General features: G+C 47.4%; 1 protein-coding gene across 3 annotated transcripts in view; it reads right to left on the bottom strand.

The window, feature by feature from the left end:
* pcdh7b (protocadherin 7b) overlaps positions 1 to 17,006 on the bottom strand; it is a 96,671-nt gene extending 79,665 nt beyond the window's left edge. For 2 of the 3 annotated variants that reach the window (XM_076092698.1, XM_076092699.1), the window contains exon 1: positions 13,518 to 17,006. In XM_076092698.1, the coding sequence (XP_075948813.1) occupies positions 13,518 to 16,592 (3,075 nt within the window). In that variant the 5' untranslated portion in view covers positions 16,593 to 17,006. The remainder of the gene's footprint in view (positions 1 to 13,517) is intronic. The other variant, XM_076092701.1, reaches the window with a different exon arrangement.
* Between the last annotated feature and the right edge of the window lie 1,733 nt (positions 17,007 to 18,739).

Genomic DNA, 18,739 nt, shown 5'->3' with positions numbered 1-18,739 from the left:
CTTTCTGAGCCGACCCCTTCGCTTTCAGATAACCATCCAATATGTTCCTCACGTGAACGGAATGGGAACATTGTGTGCAATCACGAGCCCGCCGGGCCTTATGCCCGCTCCTGCCAAGACCCGTGGGGGGAACTCTGCTGCGTCTATGTCACGAGAATCTCTCTCAGAAAATATCCATTAAATTCCCTCGTGGACATTCCCTGGGAAATTATGCATTATAAATGTTCCTACCCCCCCCCCCCCCCCCCCCCCCAAACCTCCAAATCCACCCCTGATACGAGGCGTTTTATTATATTCAGATGCATGGATTTAATTAAGAATCAGCGGAATAAACATTAAAAATGCATGATTGGAAACTGCCGCAAGTTCTAGATCCTTTTTTTTTATACCGCCTTCCGTTGAATATATGAAAACAATGTTTAAGCACTGTTCAGAGCCTTCGCAGGCATTAATTAAAGTTTTTTTTTTTTGGTGTGAAAGACCAATATCTCTGAAAGTCTCTGGTGGAGACTTGGCATCATCAAGGCCAGACATGGACGCAAAGATGGGGGGATGCTCGAGGGGGAATCACTCTTTTTTTCCTGTCTAATTTCCAACGCTCGCTCGCCAGCTACGACACCAGCACTCTCATCAGTGTGCAAGATTTTAAAAAAGGGGGCTTTGAGGAGCTTATGCCCTATAATTAGTCAGTAGACTGCTTTAAGAATGTTGAGGTAAACAGGGTTTAATTAGGAAGGGTCGAGCAATCTGGGACAGATGTTGTGCAAGGAGGGGATCACGCTGCGACTGTTTTCGGCTTGTGTCGTAAAGAAAAAAGAAAAGAAAACATGTTGCAGAAAGACAGAAGCAACTAATTGTTTCAGACTACTTCCTGGACACACACACACACACACACACACACACGTACGCGGCGTGATCTGGAGAGTTGAAAGCCTGTATTGTTAGGGAGCTTATGCTGCACAACTGCACCCATAAAAACAGCATGGGCAAAGGCAAAATGAGAAATTCCAACACTCGTGGTACAGAGGTCAGTGTTAGAAAATACGGCAATTTCACTTCTGAGAGCCGCATGGTGTTGCTGTAAATCTAAGCAGTAAAGAGCTTATGTCCACAGCCCTGCAGGGCGGGTCCCTGACAGTTTTTACTTCAGGGGTGAAGGGAATCAGGGACAGGTGTCCCGAGAATGTCTTCCGGACTTCCCCGCTAAGTGGCAGCTACACCACTTAAAACCTGCTGATGGGATCGCTGGGCTCCACCTAGGCTTAAGTCACCACTAAACCACACGAAACTGTCCTCCGATGGGCAGCGGCTGAACGAGGATCAACAGCTGACAATGTGGCAGTCAATGCACCATTTTGGGAAAGTAACAAAAGCAAACACACCTAAAGGCGGGTTTTTATGGATTCTAAGCCTCAAATAACCACGTCCACTAAGCTGGAAGGAACAGGAGAGGAGAGGGGGGGGGGGGGCAGTGTGAGAATGAGAGGGTGTGAGAGAGAGTAAACACAGAGGAGAGACGGAGGAGGGTATGTTGGTGAGAGAATGGGAGTGTTAAAACCGAGACGATGGGAAGCGGAGAGAGAGAGAGAAAGAGAGAAAAAGCAAGCTTTGAGGGGCAGATGATGAGGATGACAGCAAGCAGTGGGAGGGGGGGAGGGAGGGAGGAGGGAAACAAAATCAGGCATTCTTGACAGAGGCAACATGGCAGGATCACACAGCTATTTTTCATTCACACTCCTCTGCATTCGCACACGATTCCAAAAAAGGTACCCAAGCCCCAAGGAAGCCTTCCAGCAAACACTGTTTGCCAATTTTTCAAACCTGTCACTCCCTTTTGCGGTGGATCAGCGCCGCGCTGCACAAAGAGGGCCTCCTCCTCGCGCTGTCGCTATTGTTGTCGTCGTCGTGCCGATGCGGAGGTAGACACGTGAGGCAGTGTCATCCATAACCCCCCACACACACACACACACACACATTACTGTGGAAGGTACAGGTACAGTTATCATGCACCCGCTTTGTGACAGCACACGATATCCGTGGAGTGTGTTTCAGTCGGTGTTGAAAAATCACACCAACGCCGGCGAATACGCCGATGGCTTGAGCAATGAGAGGATGTTGGGATTGTACACATTTCCAGTTCAACTGTGGCAGTTTGAAGTGGTTGCTTGGTAATCCACAACATGTATTTATTTTCTTTACCTTGTCTTCCTCAGTCTCCGACCTTTGTACACCTTCTGGCAGTTAACAAAAAAAACAACAGCCAAGCCTCAGACGCCGTCTCGCCTACATGGAGCTGCACGCTAAGCCGCGATAAACAGACCAGGCCACAGCAGGCGGGCAGGTTAAGATGTAGTCAGTGGCGATGTGTCGGTGCGCTTGATGCCCCGAGGAACATGTCTCCCACATGCAAAGGCACACACGACACCTTTGTTCTCCTGCGCTTCGTCACACACACACACACACACACACACACACACACACACACACACACACACAGAGGTGCACACCATTCACTGCCCACAGTGTTTTGTGTGAGCTTTGACAGGTCTACAGAGACGCCGAGGCTGGTAATCAAACAGGAGCCACAGTGCTGCTCAAGGAGACTTGATCCAGCTGTTTTATTCCTTTTTTTTGCTGGGGGGGGGGTCTGTATTAAACCTTCTGCTGAGGTAACATACAGGCTCATGCCCGCCCCCCGCCCCCCCCCCCCCCATTGGAGTCCACAGCTTGAGAGCTACCTCTGCAAAGGTGCAATATATTTTCTCACAAGCCAGGAGGGGGTAGGGAGTGGGGGGGGGGGGGGGGGTTAAAGAGACAGGCGTTGGAACGGAGCGTCTCAGACAGAGGGTGAATGCAGGTATATTCAGACAATATGTTTTGTTTTTTCAGCATTGAGGCGTGTCAAATGTTTTAGTAGAAACTCCAAAATACAAGTGTTACCTTGAAAATCTTGAAAATCTGCATTCGGAAATAATTCTAGAGACCTGAGAAGCGTGAGAAAATACCGGATGAGGGCGTGGGCTAATTGCGAGGCACGAGGCTTAAAAAAAAGGTGAGTGTCAATCGTTAAACTGTGTAAATACACAGAGCAGGCACGTCACAACACACTGCAGGCCTAGGGGTATCTCTGCTGCGACTTGCAATCACACGCACGTTGCTGGTCGTGGCAGTCCCACTTCATTAGGACACATGCGTGCCGAGAGTCACTACAGACGCACTTCAGCTAGAATCGCAACAAAAACACACATTCCTGTCATTCTAGCCTCTGCTTTTTTTAAACGGCGGGCTGTTGAGTTGCCTGCATACCGTTGAATCTCCACACACACACACACACACTTTGTGATTTTGGGTGAATTATTTTTGCTACGTACAGTATTCATTCGACTTTCCTCCTGTCTGATCCTCGACACCAGTTCCTTTTAATCTGTCTGAATGAATTCATTGCTGTTCAGCCGTCACGCTCCTCAGATATGGGATAAAATATAGAGGGCTTGTTTCATCTGTCTTTAAGATTCATGGCTATTTGATACTCTGCGATGTGTTGAAAACAGTAGAATTCTGCGTGGCGCATTACATCAATAATAGACTTGACCTTGCGAAGGCATGTCTTTTCTCCAAAGGGTTGGATGCGAGACTCGGATCTCATTGAATGCTTTTGTTTCGCTGAATCAAGCAACTCGTCTTCTCTGCTGGCTCCAAAAAAAAAAAAAAGAAGAAAAATATGGTCAACACATTGTCTTTGAAATCCCCAACGTCTGCACATTTCCCAGGCAGGAATAGATGTGTGAATGGTTAACCGGCAACCAGAATTAGAGGTGGTGCCGGAATACTATAGGCTCGCAGTTAAAGAGCAAAGTATTGTGCAGCCACTGATGTTCCCCTCGCTGTCTAATTTGATCTCATGAATCAAGAACTCAAAGTGGGGAGGGCAGTAAATTGCGGGTCCCTAAGGAGCTGTGACACAGGGAAGAGATGAGCCCATTGTAGTGAAGCAACTGCTGCCAATTTAGTGTTCAGGGACCTTCATCTTTGAAATGCTCCCCGCTTGCCCAGGTGGCTCTTATCAAAAGGGTTTAGTGGAACATGAAGTTCCCACGCCTCATCCTCATCCACCTCCGGGCCGACGCTGTTAGACTACTGTGGCTTTTTTTTCAGGAGGACGTTGCCCCGAGCTCTGCTTTTGGCAGCGATGTGTCTGAATTACCAGGTACAAGCAAGATGAGAGAGAGAGCAATGAAAACCTTTAAACAAAAAAAACAAACTCCAGGCATTTGGCCACGGGAGAAGGTGCAAGTGGGTGGGGGACGAGCGCCGTGGAGGTACTGTATATTGCCATAGTAACATTGGATGGCTCACCAAGGATTCCCAAGCAAACACAGGCATACGGCTTTAAACGGCGTCTTGAGGACCCCCTCCGCCTAGTGTGCCTCCTTGTTCAAACAAAAAGCACGCTGGCCCAGCATAACGCTGACATTTTAAACGTAAGTTACGAGGTCTCCAATTGTCACGTCATGTCCCCAATTCACAGAGAGAAGAGGGCTGTCTCGGCGAAGAAAAGCTCGTTCAAAGGGATTCAAAAGAAGCAGACAAACGCATGCACACGCCCTGACGTAAATCTTTCAATTGTGCGAAGGAAAGGAAGGGAAAGGAAAGGAAAGGGAGAGCGGTTTGCATGTCGAGCACATTTGCGTCGACATCAAACGGTCGCCCCGCAATTGGCTTCACGGGGGGGGAAAGTAATCTGCGCTCCTCAAACATTTGCTGCAGCGCAGAATTCTGATGGTGATTAAACAGAAAGTAGTAGTCTTCCCTCTTAAGTCCGGCTGGGGGACCGCCGCCGCACACTCCTAAATGTCACCCATGTAGGCTCTCAGCTGCTTGTCAACGCACACTATGAGCTCCCCGAGCACGTCACCGGTTCATCAAGAGCTCTTCACAGCGTGATCGGCTTCCGGCATGCGCTCATGATGTGTCCCAGCAGTTCGCCTCCTTTCCGCTGGAGTCTGTTATTAATATATCATCATGGGCGGGTTAAATGTGATGAATCTGACGCTAAGTGAAGCTTATTAAGGCTAAGGCATGGGTTTGAAATAAAGCTGAGGGTAAAGTATGAAAAAGCTGCTCGTGTTTAAGCGGCTTTTGTTTACTATTATTCTAATCATTTTACCGCCCCCGGACATGTCAATTTGATTGATGTCCTCGCCTTTCCGCACAATCCCAGACCTCATCAACCTGGATAAAAGTAGCAGCGTACGACAACACCACACACACACACACACAGACACCTCTTCGGACTGGTTCCTCCTCAAGGCACTCCTCGCCACAGATTCCACTCTGCAATTTACAATCGGCTACCGTGTCCCGAGTGTTGCATTGGACCACCTTACAGTAAATTAACCATATCAAAGACCTGTCTTTCAGTCTGCATTACCCCCCCACTGTTTCTCTACACCGCCACGGCCCATGGAGCCGCCATTATCCCAGCACCTGAGTCAACGTGTGCTCATTCACAACCGAGAACGGCTGTTCCTCGCCAGTGGCCGTTTTTTTGATTGACTGTTTGTACTTGTTACTAAGAATGTTGTTGCTGGGGGAAGAGAGCGGGAGAAATGAGGAGGAGGACTCCATCTCCTGAGATACTGCTGAAGAAAAAAGGAGTAAAAGGTGAAACCAAAGCTAGATAATAAACAGGCTATAGGGCAAGGTGCCCGCAAATCAATACTTGAAACCATATTAAATGTCTGCAGCTCCTCAATCCACAGTAGAATTTGTCTGACTAAGGCCAGCATTACAGTCGTCTCCGCTTTATTTTTCAGTTTCTAACAGGGCAGGCCTTTGTACAGCGTTATGAGGAACCGTGTCAGACTATATACAATTTATCCTGGCAGAAATATATATGGAGCATACATAGAGCTCTGCTATTGTACACAACTTTTCATCTTAAGCTTTCGGCTTAGAACCATTTTTTAATGCCGCTGTCACTGTCATCAAGCAATGTGTGATGACTTATTTGTAATGCAGTTTTTTTGGACACTCCAACAAGCAATAGGGGTGCAAGCTAATGGTTGTTTGCACGGTCGATTAATCTAGTGAAGAGAAGTGAAATGTGTCCATTACAAAGGTCTTTGTTCACCAGCAGCTCAAAGATATTCAGTTTACTCTCATATATGACAATGATAAGCATAGCGTCTTCACATTTACGGAGCTGGAAACATTTTATTTTCTGTTTATCAACTACTTGATTGATCCCTCCGCTCTATGTGTTACCTAGATGAAGACACACAAGCGGAGACCTGCTTTTATTCGCTTTGTCCTTTTGAGGATATCTAGAGGATTCTCTGTCCTCCCTTTTTATACGACATTAAATCATCATCAAATCGCGCGTGAAGCAGATGTAAGACAAGATAAAAATAATATATGTTTCATGAAAATTCAATATATCAATGTTGCCCTCATCTGCCTCACGGTGATCCCAGACGAGGCTGTACCTTATTCGCATTCCAATCCCACGTTGCTGCATGGGAAAAGGGGCGAGCGGAAGAAAGCACACACTAACAAAATTGAGAAATTAGCATTCAAAGAAAAAAGAAGCTGGCTGGACTTCATATTTCATTTAATTTGATAGCAGGTGCCTAGCGAGGCCGCTCGGAACTCCAGCTGCCCTGTGACCTTCATTCTCCAGCAAGGCAGGCAGACTCTCCCAGCCTCTGACAAGGGTTATCGGGCCTGGCTACCAGCCTGCTCTCTGCCAGGTAGGGCCTCATCGATACAGGGGCTTCTCCTGCGGTTTAAATACACATTAGCAGTCATAGCCAGTGTCCAATAACTAGCTCAGTTGGGGGGGGCAAAGGATTCCGGGTGCCTTGCTCGAGAGTGACATCATCCACTCGAGCTCGTTGTGGGTTTTTAACAGATGAAGATAAAGTATTGCTCCAGCCTTCAGCCTCCATCTGCCTCTTTACGCATGTGTGTAGAGAGTATATGTAATAACCAGGCACACATACAAATATAATGAACTGCATTCCTTGGGTAAACACTGCAGCACAGGCGCACACACACACACACACATGCGCACAAACACATACAGGATATTGAAACCCTCTCAGGCATGTCGCCGCGCGTGTGCCTGCCGTGCGGGATGATTGAGAGGCTGAACTGTGGAGGCCCCCCTTTTGCTCTCCTCGCCAGCCCCCACAGGATACACAAACACACACGTACACACATTCATACTGTACACCCACACGCTTCCTCACACCCTCACACATGTACACACACGCCCGCGCAGTGAGTGCACCCGCTGAGTACACGTGCACAAACTTTCGCACAGGTCCCCCCCCCCCCCAGGCTTTGATGGATGGTCGGTGAGTGCTCTATACCTCCCGTTTCATACACACATAATCTCATTTGGGGGGGCCGCACGGCGGGAGCCGCACCAAAGCAGGGCTAATAGAAGCAGTCAAGCTGTCCTATCCATCCCCTTCCCAAGTCAAGTCGTACCCATTATACGCCGCTGCTTCGCAAATATGTATGACTGCAGCCTGTTCATAAAACGCTATCGCCTTTTGTACAAGAAAAAAAGCTTTCGGATGCATTATTCAAACCGGACAATTCCTAATGTGTCTTACGCAGTCAGGAGATCTCAGCGCATGTTAATATTTCAGCACTTTCTCAACAAAAAAAGGAAGGTCAGAGTCCTATGTGAGGCAGAGCAGGTGCATGTCTGTCAGAGCCTGGAAAAAAAAATCAATGTGAACCTAAAGGGTGAATGTCCCACCATTTAATTGTACTAATATTCTATTAGGCAACATGTCAGTTAAAGTGTCTCTTTCTTCACCTGCCAGCTCCACCGAACAAACAAGTTCACTTTGTGTTAAGGAGCTTTACAGTTGGCTGCCGGAGCAAAAGGTGGCCCTTAGGGAGTAAATCATGGACGCCGCGTGTCTGGCTTTCACGGCTCTCGTTCTCATTTTTCACGAAGGCCGCGTGGCCACAACATGGCTGGATGCTGGATGGGGGATTTAAATCGCCGGGCGCCCTGACGGGTGGGGCCAGGGACTCTGCCGGCTGTTCCCTTGACACCTTGGACCCACGCGAGCAACACTGACAGGGAGTGATCCATCTGATTCACTGCCATCTTTCATCCGCGGTGACCGATGGACGGAAGGAGAGAAGGAGGGCGAGCGCACGAAGAAGGAAAACAGAATTTTTGCTCGTCAGAGAATCTGAAAAATAAAAAAAGAAGACTCCTCTTCCACCTGTTTGAATCAACATCAAGAGAACAAATGGCCAGTGACCTTCTTCTGCAAAACAACAACAAAAAATCACATCATTACGGAACTTACTCTGCCAGACAGTTTTGCAATTTTGATGAGGTGCAGTGTCGCAGTAAACAAAGCACTATTGTTTTGCCTATTAGTCTCACAAACAACAAGCCTTACGTCTGATCCGTGTTGTGATCCCGCTCGCCGACAGAGAACTATTCCCCAGGGCTGTACAGCAGCGGAGTTCAGCGATGTTCTCATTTAGTCGGTTCTAGCTTCTGCGGTCGATACGAGAGGACAGCTAGAGAAAACAACAAGGCTAGCATATCATAGACCTTGGGAGCCTTGTAGAAGTCAATTTACTGTACAAACTCCTCCTAAAAAATTGCCGTGAAAAACAAGTCTGCGATATGAGTATGCGATGATTGATAGTGCCACAGGAAAGGCAAATCTGCAAAAATGAATCGGCTTTATCCAGGCGAGCCCTATCTAATGCGATCGCTGCCGCGTCTGAAATGAAATTCCATTTTCGATGACATCAAATTGAAAGAAGCGACGAGAAGAAGGTGGCATCCCCGACACTGCCACTTACAATCAGCGGCGTGGAGAGCAATCAAGGTGGTATGCGGCTTAAATTTCTTGTCTGTTTCTCCCCTCACTCCCCCCAATTCTCTGTATTCTGGCATCTTATCGTGACAAATGTTCGCCAATGAGTTGGGGCTCCTTCAATCATGAGTATTTATTTCCAATGCGAAGAAAACTGAAGCAACACTTTTCATGGCTTCCCCTATCAGGGAGTGAAAACCTCAGTATTAACATATTATGCAGGGTAATATAGCAGCATCCAGCTGTACCAATCGCTCTCCGACTTCCCTCTCTCAGTCCCCACCATTTCTGCTGGCGTATCAGGTACGTCTAATCCTGAGATTAGTAATTGCCTTAGAGCGAATGCATTCAAATCACCAAACCAAATTATACCAGAAAATGCTGCCCGCTGCAATTTCACGAGTATTACTGTGCACTCTTACTCCTTCCATTTTCCTGTCATAACACAAACAACAAAAGCCCGCGCAGCCGTAGATTGAATTAAGCCGTAATAGATCCAAAACAATTTTGATCAAATTAGCCACGAGTCGGCGGTACCCAGCACCACACAAAAAGGGCATACGCTAATAATAACCAACCAGCTCATTGCACATCATTTCATTTCTTACGAAATGCAAGATGTCCAGATTGTGTGTGTGTGTTTTTTTTTTTCACCTTTGGCACCTATTTCTGACATTCAGTGAAGTTGCTTTAACACCAGTTTTCATTATGTCCCAGAAAGTCAGAATTGCTGATGATTGAGAAAAGTGACTACTTTGTCTGCTTACTCCGGAGCTGACCTGTATTCGCGGCCATGGAGGGGTTGGGGATGGCCACACATTGTTGATATTTTGTGGATCCTCTTAACAAGCTATTACCTTTGGTTCGGGCAATGTCGTCATGTACAGGTGTTCCTATTAAACTGAAAACACCTGAAATGCTGCAGCACTGGGGCTTTGTGAGTTTCAATAAAGGTCATTTGTGGCTTTTCGTAGGTGTTTTATGCAGCTACATTTTGCTTGGTTGAAACAAATGAGGCCAGAGGCAAAGTGCTGCATTTCCATATTGGTTTCCTGATCTGCCTGCAGCCTGAAGGGCATTCACTTCCTATGTTTTGGCTGCAAACACCATCCAGGTGACCCCTATTTGCATGGTGATATTGTTTGGCTGGGGCGAGGATGTGCCCTATGCAAATCGGACGCTTCTCGGCGGTATTCGGCCCGCGCTGGAGAGGTTGCAGCTACAATAGCGCAGGGGAGGAACAGCTGGCCAGGGCACGGGTAGCGAACGCTGGGTGGACAATGTCCAGTTATGCTTAATGCATCAGCCCTGAGGCAGGATAACCTGGTATAAGAGTATGGAACAAGGCTTTGCCTGCTGCCATGTGGGAGGGGTGGGGGGGGGGCTACGTGGCAAGAGCACAGAATACAAGCTGCTGTGGCTCACCACTGATTAAAAGTGATCCACCTGGGCAACGAGTGGCGCTTTGAAGTGCAATGATAAAACAAATGCTGATGGCTTGTGCTAATTCGATGGCTAAGTGATTTCATTCCTCACCACATTACAGTTGGACAGCGTTATTTTCTGGCACTGGGTACCAACAGAGGCTACTGCCAAAAGTAATACAGTTAAGTGCTCAGTTAAGTGCATGCACTACTCATCAGCCCTGCAGATGTAAGGACTGGACGTGGGTATGTAAGAAGCAGACAGACCAACAAGTGCAATGCAGAAAGAACTATGAATAAGTCCCAATCAATGGAGTTAAAGAAAGAGATGAAATGTCAAGTCAGTTGCACCTCTTGATCAAGCCTCAGCAGATGCTGGGTGACACGCTGGCTTCTCCCTCACCGCTAGATCAGCTTAATGAGTGTTTAAATGTCTGATGGGCTAAAAAAAAAAAAAAAGGCTCGCCTCACCAATTAACTCCCTCAGTTGCTTGGTTACCTGCAAGTTGCCTTTGCAGTTATCGTAAGATTAGGTAGGCGAGAGGAGAGAGAAAGACGGAACCCGATACCTTACAGTCAATGGTCAGCTCCATTCTCTCCCTCTGCCGGCCGCTCTCTCGTTCTCTCCGCCCGACCCCTGAGTCCCCTGTGAAACAGTAGGGGCCATTCTCTACACTGCTAACAGGGCCGTCTTTCTTGTGCCTGTCTCTATCTCTTCCCACAGATGGAGAAAAAGAGAGGGAGTGGTAAAAGAGAAGGGTTTGTGGGCGAGGGAGTGTATGTGCGCACACACACAATGAAAAATATCCCTTATAACACTTAGCATTAATCTTAACCATACACAGCTTCAACAGGCTCAACCTGGTTTGCTAAATGTGATAAAAGGTAAAATATTAACTATAATGACTAAATCTCAAGAAAGCAAAGCATATCATTTCTTAAGAAAATGACTAAATATAACAACAATATAACGTCACTGGTTTTCGTTGACGCCATCAATTAACTGAGGAACACAAGTGTCGTTAAGTGTTTTATTATGTCTTTAAGCTGTAGTGGCACTTATGTGAATACAGAATATTTCTAGGCGAGAGTGTGACCGCTTCGCTATTTAATCTAATACAGGAGTGGCTGTTTAACGCCATAATTGTTGCACATGAACACACACCTTCTCTTCAATTAGCTCTCTTGTGCAGCCATTAAATTACACCCTATTCACCTCAGCAGAATGTATCATCAACAGTGAGTATTTACTGAGCCCATGGGATATAAAAGGCTACTTGAATACCTGCTAGCTATTGTATATTCAATACCTAACAGGCTATACACCACCAAATAAACCTGGCTGATATTGCCCAGTACACCAGTAAACACTTTCTTCAATTTTACAGTTTAAATATCCAAACTAAAGAGTCACAGAAAAATTCTCTTTGTGTTTTTCCCATGACACTGTCTACTAACAAACGCAGTCCATAAAAAGTTACCGCAGCATTAATGTAGAGAGTAAATAAATAATTATATAAGTGGAGCATAGTGACACACAATACATGCTGCTGCCGCAGCAGCAAATAGAGTGCCCTTTTAATTATGCAGGAGACATCCGAAAGCAACATCACTCCTCACACTCTGGGAAGCAGCTCAGTGAATACACCATATTAGAAGCTGTTAAAGACAGAGCAGGGGAGGAGAAGGTAGAGAAGTAAAAAAGGGAAGTGAAATGATTTGAGAGGAGTAATAGAAAGAGGGAGGGAAGAGTGGTATAGAGAGATGAGAGTGGAGATTTAAAAAGAAAGCACTGCAAGAAAAAAAGGAAAGGCAGAGAGCACAATTGTAAAGGGTATGATGTGGCAGAGGCTGAAAAAAAAAAAAACAGAGCAAAAGGAATACTGAGGGAATAGAGGCTGCACGGGTGGTTGAAAGGCATGCAAGGATGTACTACACAGAGCCAAAGGAGAGTTTGAGGGGCGACAGTGGGCATAGAATATAAAAAAAACATGAACAAAGCTATAGCTGGAGAAAGAGAGAGAGGAGATCAAAAACAGAAAATGGAAGGGAAAAAGGAACAATCCAGAAAGAAAACAGCACTCCAGATTTATAAAGAGCCGTGCTGACACCATGTAAAAGAAAGATCAATAATTCATTAAACTGCCGTAGCAAACACATAAAACAATAGTGCAAATCAACTGACTTCATTATGTATTAACTTTGTTTCTTGCTGTTGGTGCACATCACAGCGGAAAGGCTGACAAAAAAATATAAAGACTGAACTGAAAAAAAGCCCACATTTGAATATAACATCATGCCACCTACACCTTTATTTTTCCAGCACTGCAAGTGGAAGAAAATAATTACTGGGAGGAAGAAAAAGCAAAGGCAAGAAGGGCGGTAAGACGAGCTGGAGGGTGGAGGAGAGTGGAAGAAAAGCAGGTAGAAGATGGCAGACATTTATATATGAGGAAACGGATAAAAGGAGCGAAAGAAGCCGAGGCACAATAGGGGAGGTGATATAAAAATGTCCAATTTCACCGCTAGGTTCAATGAATTGATGCAGACCCTGAAGTGCAGAAGAATGTTAATAAGACTTCCTGGCCAGATGTTCATACTCAAGCCGAGAGTGTAAAACTGACTCACAAAGCTCACAAAGCCATGTTTGTGCTGCATTCACCCCTCATCTACCTTTCTCCCCTTTCCCTCTTTTGTTTCGCTCTCTTTCACAAGAAGACAAGGCGGCCTTGTCACAGACAGAGGGGCAGGGCAGGGCATGACATGCCTAAGGGGGAAGCATAGCCAGCCCCTGGCACGCTCCCCCTCTGGGATAAAATAACTGCAAACCAAACCCTTATGTGAGCTGTCTACAACACTACAACACGTAGTTGCTAAGTTTAGTAGATGTGACACCGCAGACGGAAAAGGCAGCCTCAACATATGCCGTGATAAAAGGGGAAAAGTTGGAGGAGTTTGGTCGATTGGTAACAATACCCTCTTCGTATAAGCTTAAAGATTTCCTTCCCTTTCAATATTACATGTGAATGGCACTCCAAACCAAAACAGATCAATACCGCTAACTTGACACACATTACCACCATAAAGGCAACACGACTACTGAGACTAGCCCTGTCAGAAAGCATTATGGTAGAGAGAACACTAAGAGGAAGAAACAGAAGACATTTAAGAGTGGTGAAGAGGGGGGGGGGGGGGGGGGGAAGAACATGGAGATGTGTCGTCTTACCTGTTTGTTGTACTTGTTGATAGTTTGACTGCTGTATTCAGAGCAGTGGTCAGATCCAAGGGAAATGTTATCTCCGGTGCCAACAAAGGTGTTGGCAGGTGGCAGGTCCTGAACTGCCTGGTGCTTTTTTCCAGCTGTCGGCGACTGCGGGTGAAGCTGGACGGTAGGGAGTGGTGAACTGGACTTGTAGTGCCGGGCCAGATCTGGGCTCCCCGGCCCTCCGTTGACCGAGCGGTAGCGACCCATGCCAGGACTGTCCGACAGCTTCTCGTTGACGCCATCGTAGCGTTGCCCGTTGGGTTTGGAGGCCTCTACGGTGACGATACTGCTATAGAGGGGCTGTTTAGACTTCTGTTTCTTCTTGTCTTTCTTAGGCTTCTTGGACTTATCGTGCTGCTGTGGTGTGAAGAAGTCTTCGTGATCCTTTTTACCGGCCTCGTAGCCATTCTTATTCTTGGGGCGGCAGTAACGGGCCATGACGACAACTAGAATAATGAGGATGACCGTCATGATGCCCGAAACTACTCCAATTACAATGCTTAGCCGCTGTTTGCTCAGATCATAGTTGGGGTCACCGGCAATGTTGGTGTTGAGAGACGTGCTCAGGCTCTTTGCCACCTGGGCGTCCACAACTGTGGAATTGGAAAGTGTCTCGTTCACATACACATGGACTAGTGTGGTGGTGCTCTGTGAAGGCTGGCCCCTGTCGTTCACCTGGACCACCAGTCTGTGGAGGCCGTAGTGCTTCAGCTCCAACTTCGCCACCAGCGAAATGACCCCAGTGCCCCCATCAATCTCAAACAGCTTGAAGGGGTTTCCCCCGATGATGCTGTAGTTCAAGTCCGCGTGGATGCCGGTGTCGGTATCAGTGGCTATGACAGTTCTGACTACTGTTCTGATGTTACTGGAGGGAGGTAGAAGGGTGTAGGAGCTGTTTATTGGGAAAGTGACAGTTGGCGCGTTGTCATTTTCGTCCATGATTAAGAGTGAAACTGTGGCGGTGGCAGATCTCGGAGGATCACCACCGTCCACAGCCTTGACACGGAATGTGTATGTAGTTTTCTGCTCTCTGTCAAAGGACAGGGTGGAGAAAATAGTCCCGGTGTCATTCTCAATAGAAAAGACTTCCTCCTCTTCCTCAATGAAAAGACTCATCTCTGCATTTTGGCCTTTATCTGCGTCAATAACTGTGACCATCCCAACTGGGCTATTTGGTTCAAGGTTCTCTTTGACGTAGAAGGTGAACACGTCCTGCATGAACTTTGGTTCGTTGTCATTCTTGTCTGCCACAAGGACGACCACGGTTGCAGAGCCCTGTAGAGTGTTTATGCCTTTATCTTTGGCTATCACTTTGAATTCGTAGCGCTCTGTTTGCTCTCTATCCAGAATGGTGTTTACTCGTATGTCTCCGCTGTCTGCATCGATAGAGAAAATCCCATTTACTGATGAGTCTAGGGAATAAGCTATTTCAGCATTCTTCCCACTATCTGCATCAATGGCTGCCACTGTTGTCACCCTCTCGCCAGGGGCATTGTTTTCTGGAAACGACACCTCTACTACATTCTGGCTGAAGATAGGAGGGTTGTCGTTAGTGTCGCCCACTTTGACGATAACAGAGTTATTACTTGCCAGACTTGGGCTTCCAGAGTCCACAGCCACTATGACCACATTGTATTCCTGTGTGGCCTCATAGTCCAGCGTTGCGGACGTGTGGAGGAAATATTTCTTTTTATTCTGCTCACCTTCCATCTCACTGGCTGGTTTGAGCTGGAAGGGAACATCCCCTACCACTGTGCATGTCACAATGCCGTTTTCCCCCTGGTCACGGTCTGACACCTGAACTAAGGCAATGGGTGTGTCCACCACCACGTCCTCAGCCACGTTGGCTATGCCGTCTTTTAAGAAAATGCGTCCAATTTTCCGTATCTCTATAGAAGGAACGTTGTCATTCTCATCCTTGATGTTCAACACCACAGTGGCCTTGTCCATTTTTGGGGGCTGGCCTCTGTCACGGGCCATTACCGTGAACCTCAGTTGGCTCACTTCTTCACGGTCAATGCGGTGCAACACACTCAGCCACCCTGTGCTCTCATCCAGCCTCAGCAGCCTCCTCACTGACTCTGTGGCTGCCCCAAACACGTACTCTATTTGACCATTAACCCCCACGTCTGCATCAGCCGCTTTAAGCTGCAGTATGGGTGCACCAGGGGAGCTGTTCTCTGGTAGGTCAGCTTCATACACACTCTTCTCAAACCGAGGGTTGTTGTCATTCACGTCGGTGATCATCACCCTTAGAATGGCTTGAGAGGAGCGAGGGGGATCTCCTCCGTCTCTAACACGCAGTGTGAGCTCATAGGAGTCTCTCTGTTCTCTATCAAGGGCCCCTTTAATGATGAGTTGAGGCTGCTTCTCTCCATCAGTAGTGTCAGCAACTTGCAGTTCAAAGACGCTGCTCCTGCTTGCGCCTTCATCAAATCTCCTCTTCCCCGAGAATGAATCCCCAGAAGAGCTCAAGCGCCTTGTGTTCTCTCCATTGTCCTGGATAAGCTCGTATCTCTCTATTCCATTTCTGCCGAAATCTCTGTCTGTGGCTGTGGGCAGCAAATAAAGGGTTCCAATCGGTCTGTTTTCCTCCACAGACAGTGTCAGGACAGGGGATGGGAAAGACGGGGTGTTATCGTTTATATCTAATATGATGACTTTTCCCTCAAAGAGGTCGACCCAACTTTGGGCTGGTCCAATCACTGACACTTCAAAATCTATAAAGCACTCATTTTCATCAAATATCATTTGGCACTGCTGTAATTTTTCACGGTCTATGCGCCTCTCATTGGTGGTGAGCTCACCTGTAATGTTGTCTATTTTGAAAAAATCGGAGCCTGATTCTAGAGTGAATGTCACCTCGCCGGACCCGGCAACGATGCCCAGGTCGCCGGCTACGTTCCCTACTCTTACATCGGGGGGTCCTTCCTCAGCCAAACGGTACCGGAGCACTTGCTTGGCAGCGGGCTGATGCACAAGCTGCAGGATGAGCAGGCAATAGTACAAATAGTCCACTGCACCAGTAGTCCTCATTGTTCTCGTCTGAAAAAAAATGTCCAGTTAGATTTGAAAAAGAAAAATGTCCAAAAAATAATTTAATCACTGCCGGAGAGTCCGAATATGGAAGGTAAAATGTCGTTTTCATACAGAGCAAAGCTCTCTGCAGCGGGATGCGTGAGTCTTCATCCTCCGGACGACTTCACATCGCTCCTGCTGCAGTGCAAAGCAGCAAGTGCACGGGCTGCTCGTCTGTTCTCTGCTTTTCCTTCTCCAGCTCCGGGTGTTAGTTGCTCTTTCCTTGTTTGAGTAAAAAAAGAAAAGAAAAACGCAATGATATCTAAAACTCACCGTAGTGCGCCTCCACAAATGCGCGTAATCAGCCAAAATGTTATAGTCCGGGAATCATGTCACCAGAAAGTGAATTCATTCCATATGCCGCCGTTTTACTCACAGTCTGTGCTTCGAATCTCCTCTTTTTTTGGGGGTGAGGCTGCAATATTCCTCTGTCCGACGATATGTCCACATATGTCAGAGGATCATTTAAAGGCCCGCGCAGTTTTCCAACTCAGCAGACGGCGAGGTTTGTCTGCGCGCGGAGCCTGAATATGAAGCAAATTACCTGTCCGGTTGCCTACTCCGCTCTCTTCCTCCAAGTCACTTGCGGCGAGCGGGCGGTACAGTTTTCTCTCCCTTTGCAACCCCAAAATGCCACGGATGTTTTAAGAGGAACACATATCACTCGAGGACAATCAAAAATGTACATCCGACGCAGTTTTAAGGAAACGTTGGTCGAATTGTTGTCCAGCACATTCAGCCTGTTCCCTCACCTGCAGACACGCCGCATGTGTTGGCAGCCCCTATCTGCAGCACTGTGAGAGGGATTCACAAATGATATTGCAGTCTCTCTCTCCCTCTCCTTCTCCGTCTCTCTCTCTCTCTGACTCTCCACCCCCTCCGGTGTGTTCTCCCCCAGCAGCGCGCCCGTAAACAGGGTCGGACTTGGTCTCGATCGCCCGGTCCAGACACCAGCAGACAATATTTGACGAAAAAGGGGACAGGGGGGAGTGAGACGCCTTAATAATGGTCCTTTTTTTTAATCGGTGCTTTCCCGAGACGTGGTTCGGACCTTATTTTGTGAGCACAGTTCCAATGCTTCATATGTATGGGCAACACAGCGAGTTATCCGACATACAAAATACAATTTAATGTATTTTACATTACAACAAGCAACGCGTTATTTCATGTTGTAGTCTATGCAGTGTGATGCGGGGATGTTGGCTTTGCCGCAAGAGACTCCTTGCCAAGAAAAAAGACAACCTCCCCGCAAATTCAAACCATAACTTTTACGCACTCCTAGGTTGACAACACAAGTTATGTTTTTAATTTGATGTGTTCAAAAAAATCTGTCCAGCAGCGGACGACACTGGCGGGACGGGACAGGGGCTGGCTGGCTGTGTGCGCAGTGCTGTGGTTTCCCTGTGGTTACTATAATATGGATGCGTGTGGTCGCAAGTGGCTGCGCTCTCCGGCGCGGCGGGCTCGGTGTCTTTTTCGCCTGCGTGCTGTTCGGTCCACTCAGCATCGAGGAGCCTCATACAGTGGCTGTGAGTTAATTTGCGTGAAGAGGAAGAAAGACCGAAATCCCTCCCGCGTGGCCCTCCAGACGACCGGCCACTGCGCAAACCCAAGTCCCCGCGTAAAATTAGTGTGCGCCGTGTGTGTCCTACCGCAGCTGCAATCCGAGTACTTGTGATGGGCACAGTGTTGGGCAAACATTCACTTGATGCAGGCGGTCACTCTGATCATCATGCTTAAAAGGACACTCTGTGTAAGGTGGTTAAATGAGCACATGTTCGGTGATTGCGTGGATTTACTTTAACTATGGCGCATTTTCACTGCTGTGTTATGAGCAAAAAGAAGAGAAAAAAAAAGAAGAAACTTGTGCTTTGGTGCGCGCGCGTGAGGATACTCTACTCCAAATTGGAGTTGGGGATGCTCTCCCGTTTTTATACAGGGTCAGTGCGGCGCTGCATGCGACTGAATATACAGTGAATGAGTGAGTGAAGGACTGAGGGGCAGAGAGGGATAGAGGGAGCGTGAGAACGGGGGAGAGAGGAAAAGAGGCAGCCCTTTCTGCATCTTTCTCAGACGGGCTGTCTGAATTCCAGCAGTGGCGTTTA

The sequence above is a fragment of the Anarhichas minor genome, unplaced genomic scaffold, assembly GCF_050575085.1.
Source record: "Anarhichas minor isolate MPS153535 unplaced genomic scaffold, ASM5057508v1 ptg000016l, whole genome shotgun sequence".
Classification (NCBI taxonomy): domain Eukaryota; kingdom Metazoa; phylum Chordata; class Actinopteri; order Perciformes; family Anarhichadidae; genus Anarhichas; species Anarhichas minor.
The sequence above is the reverse complement of the archived record's forward strand: the minus strand, read 5'-3'. Positions and strand labels throughout refer to the sequence as shown.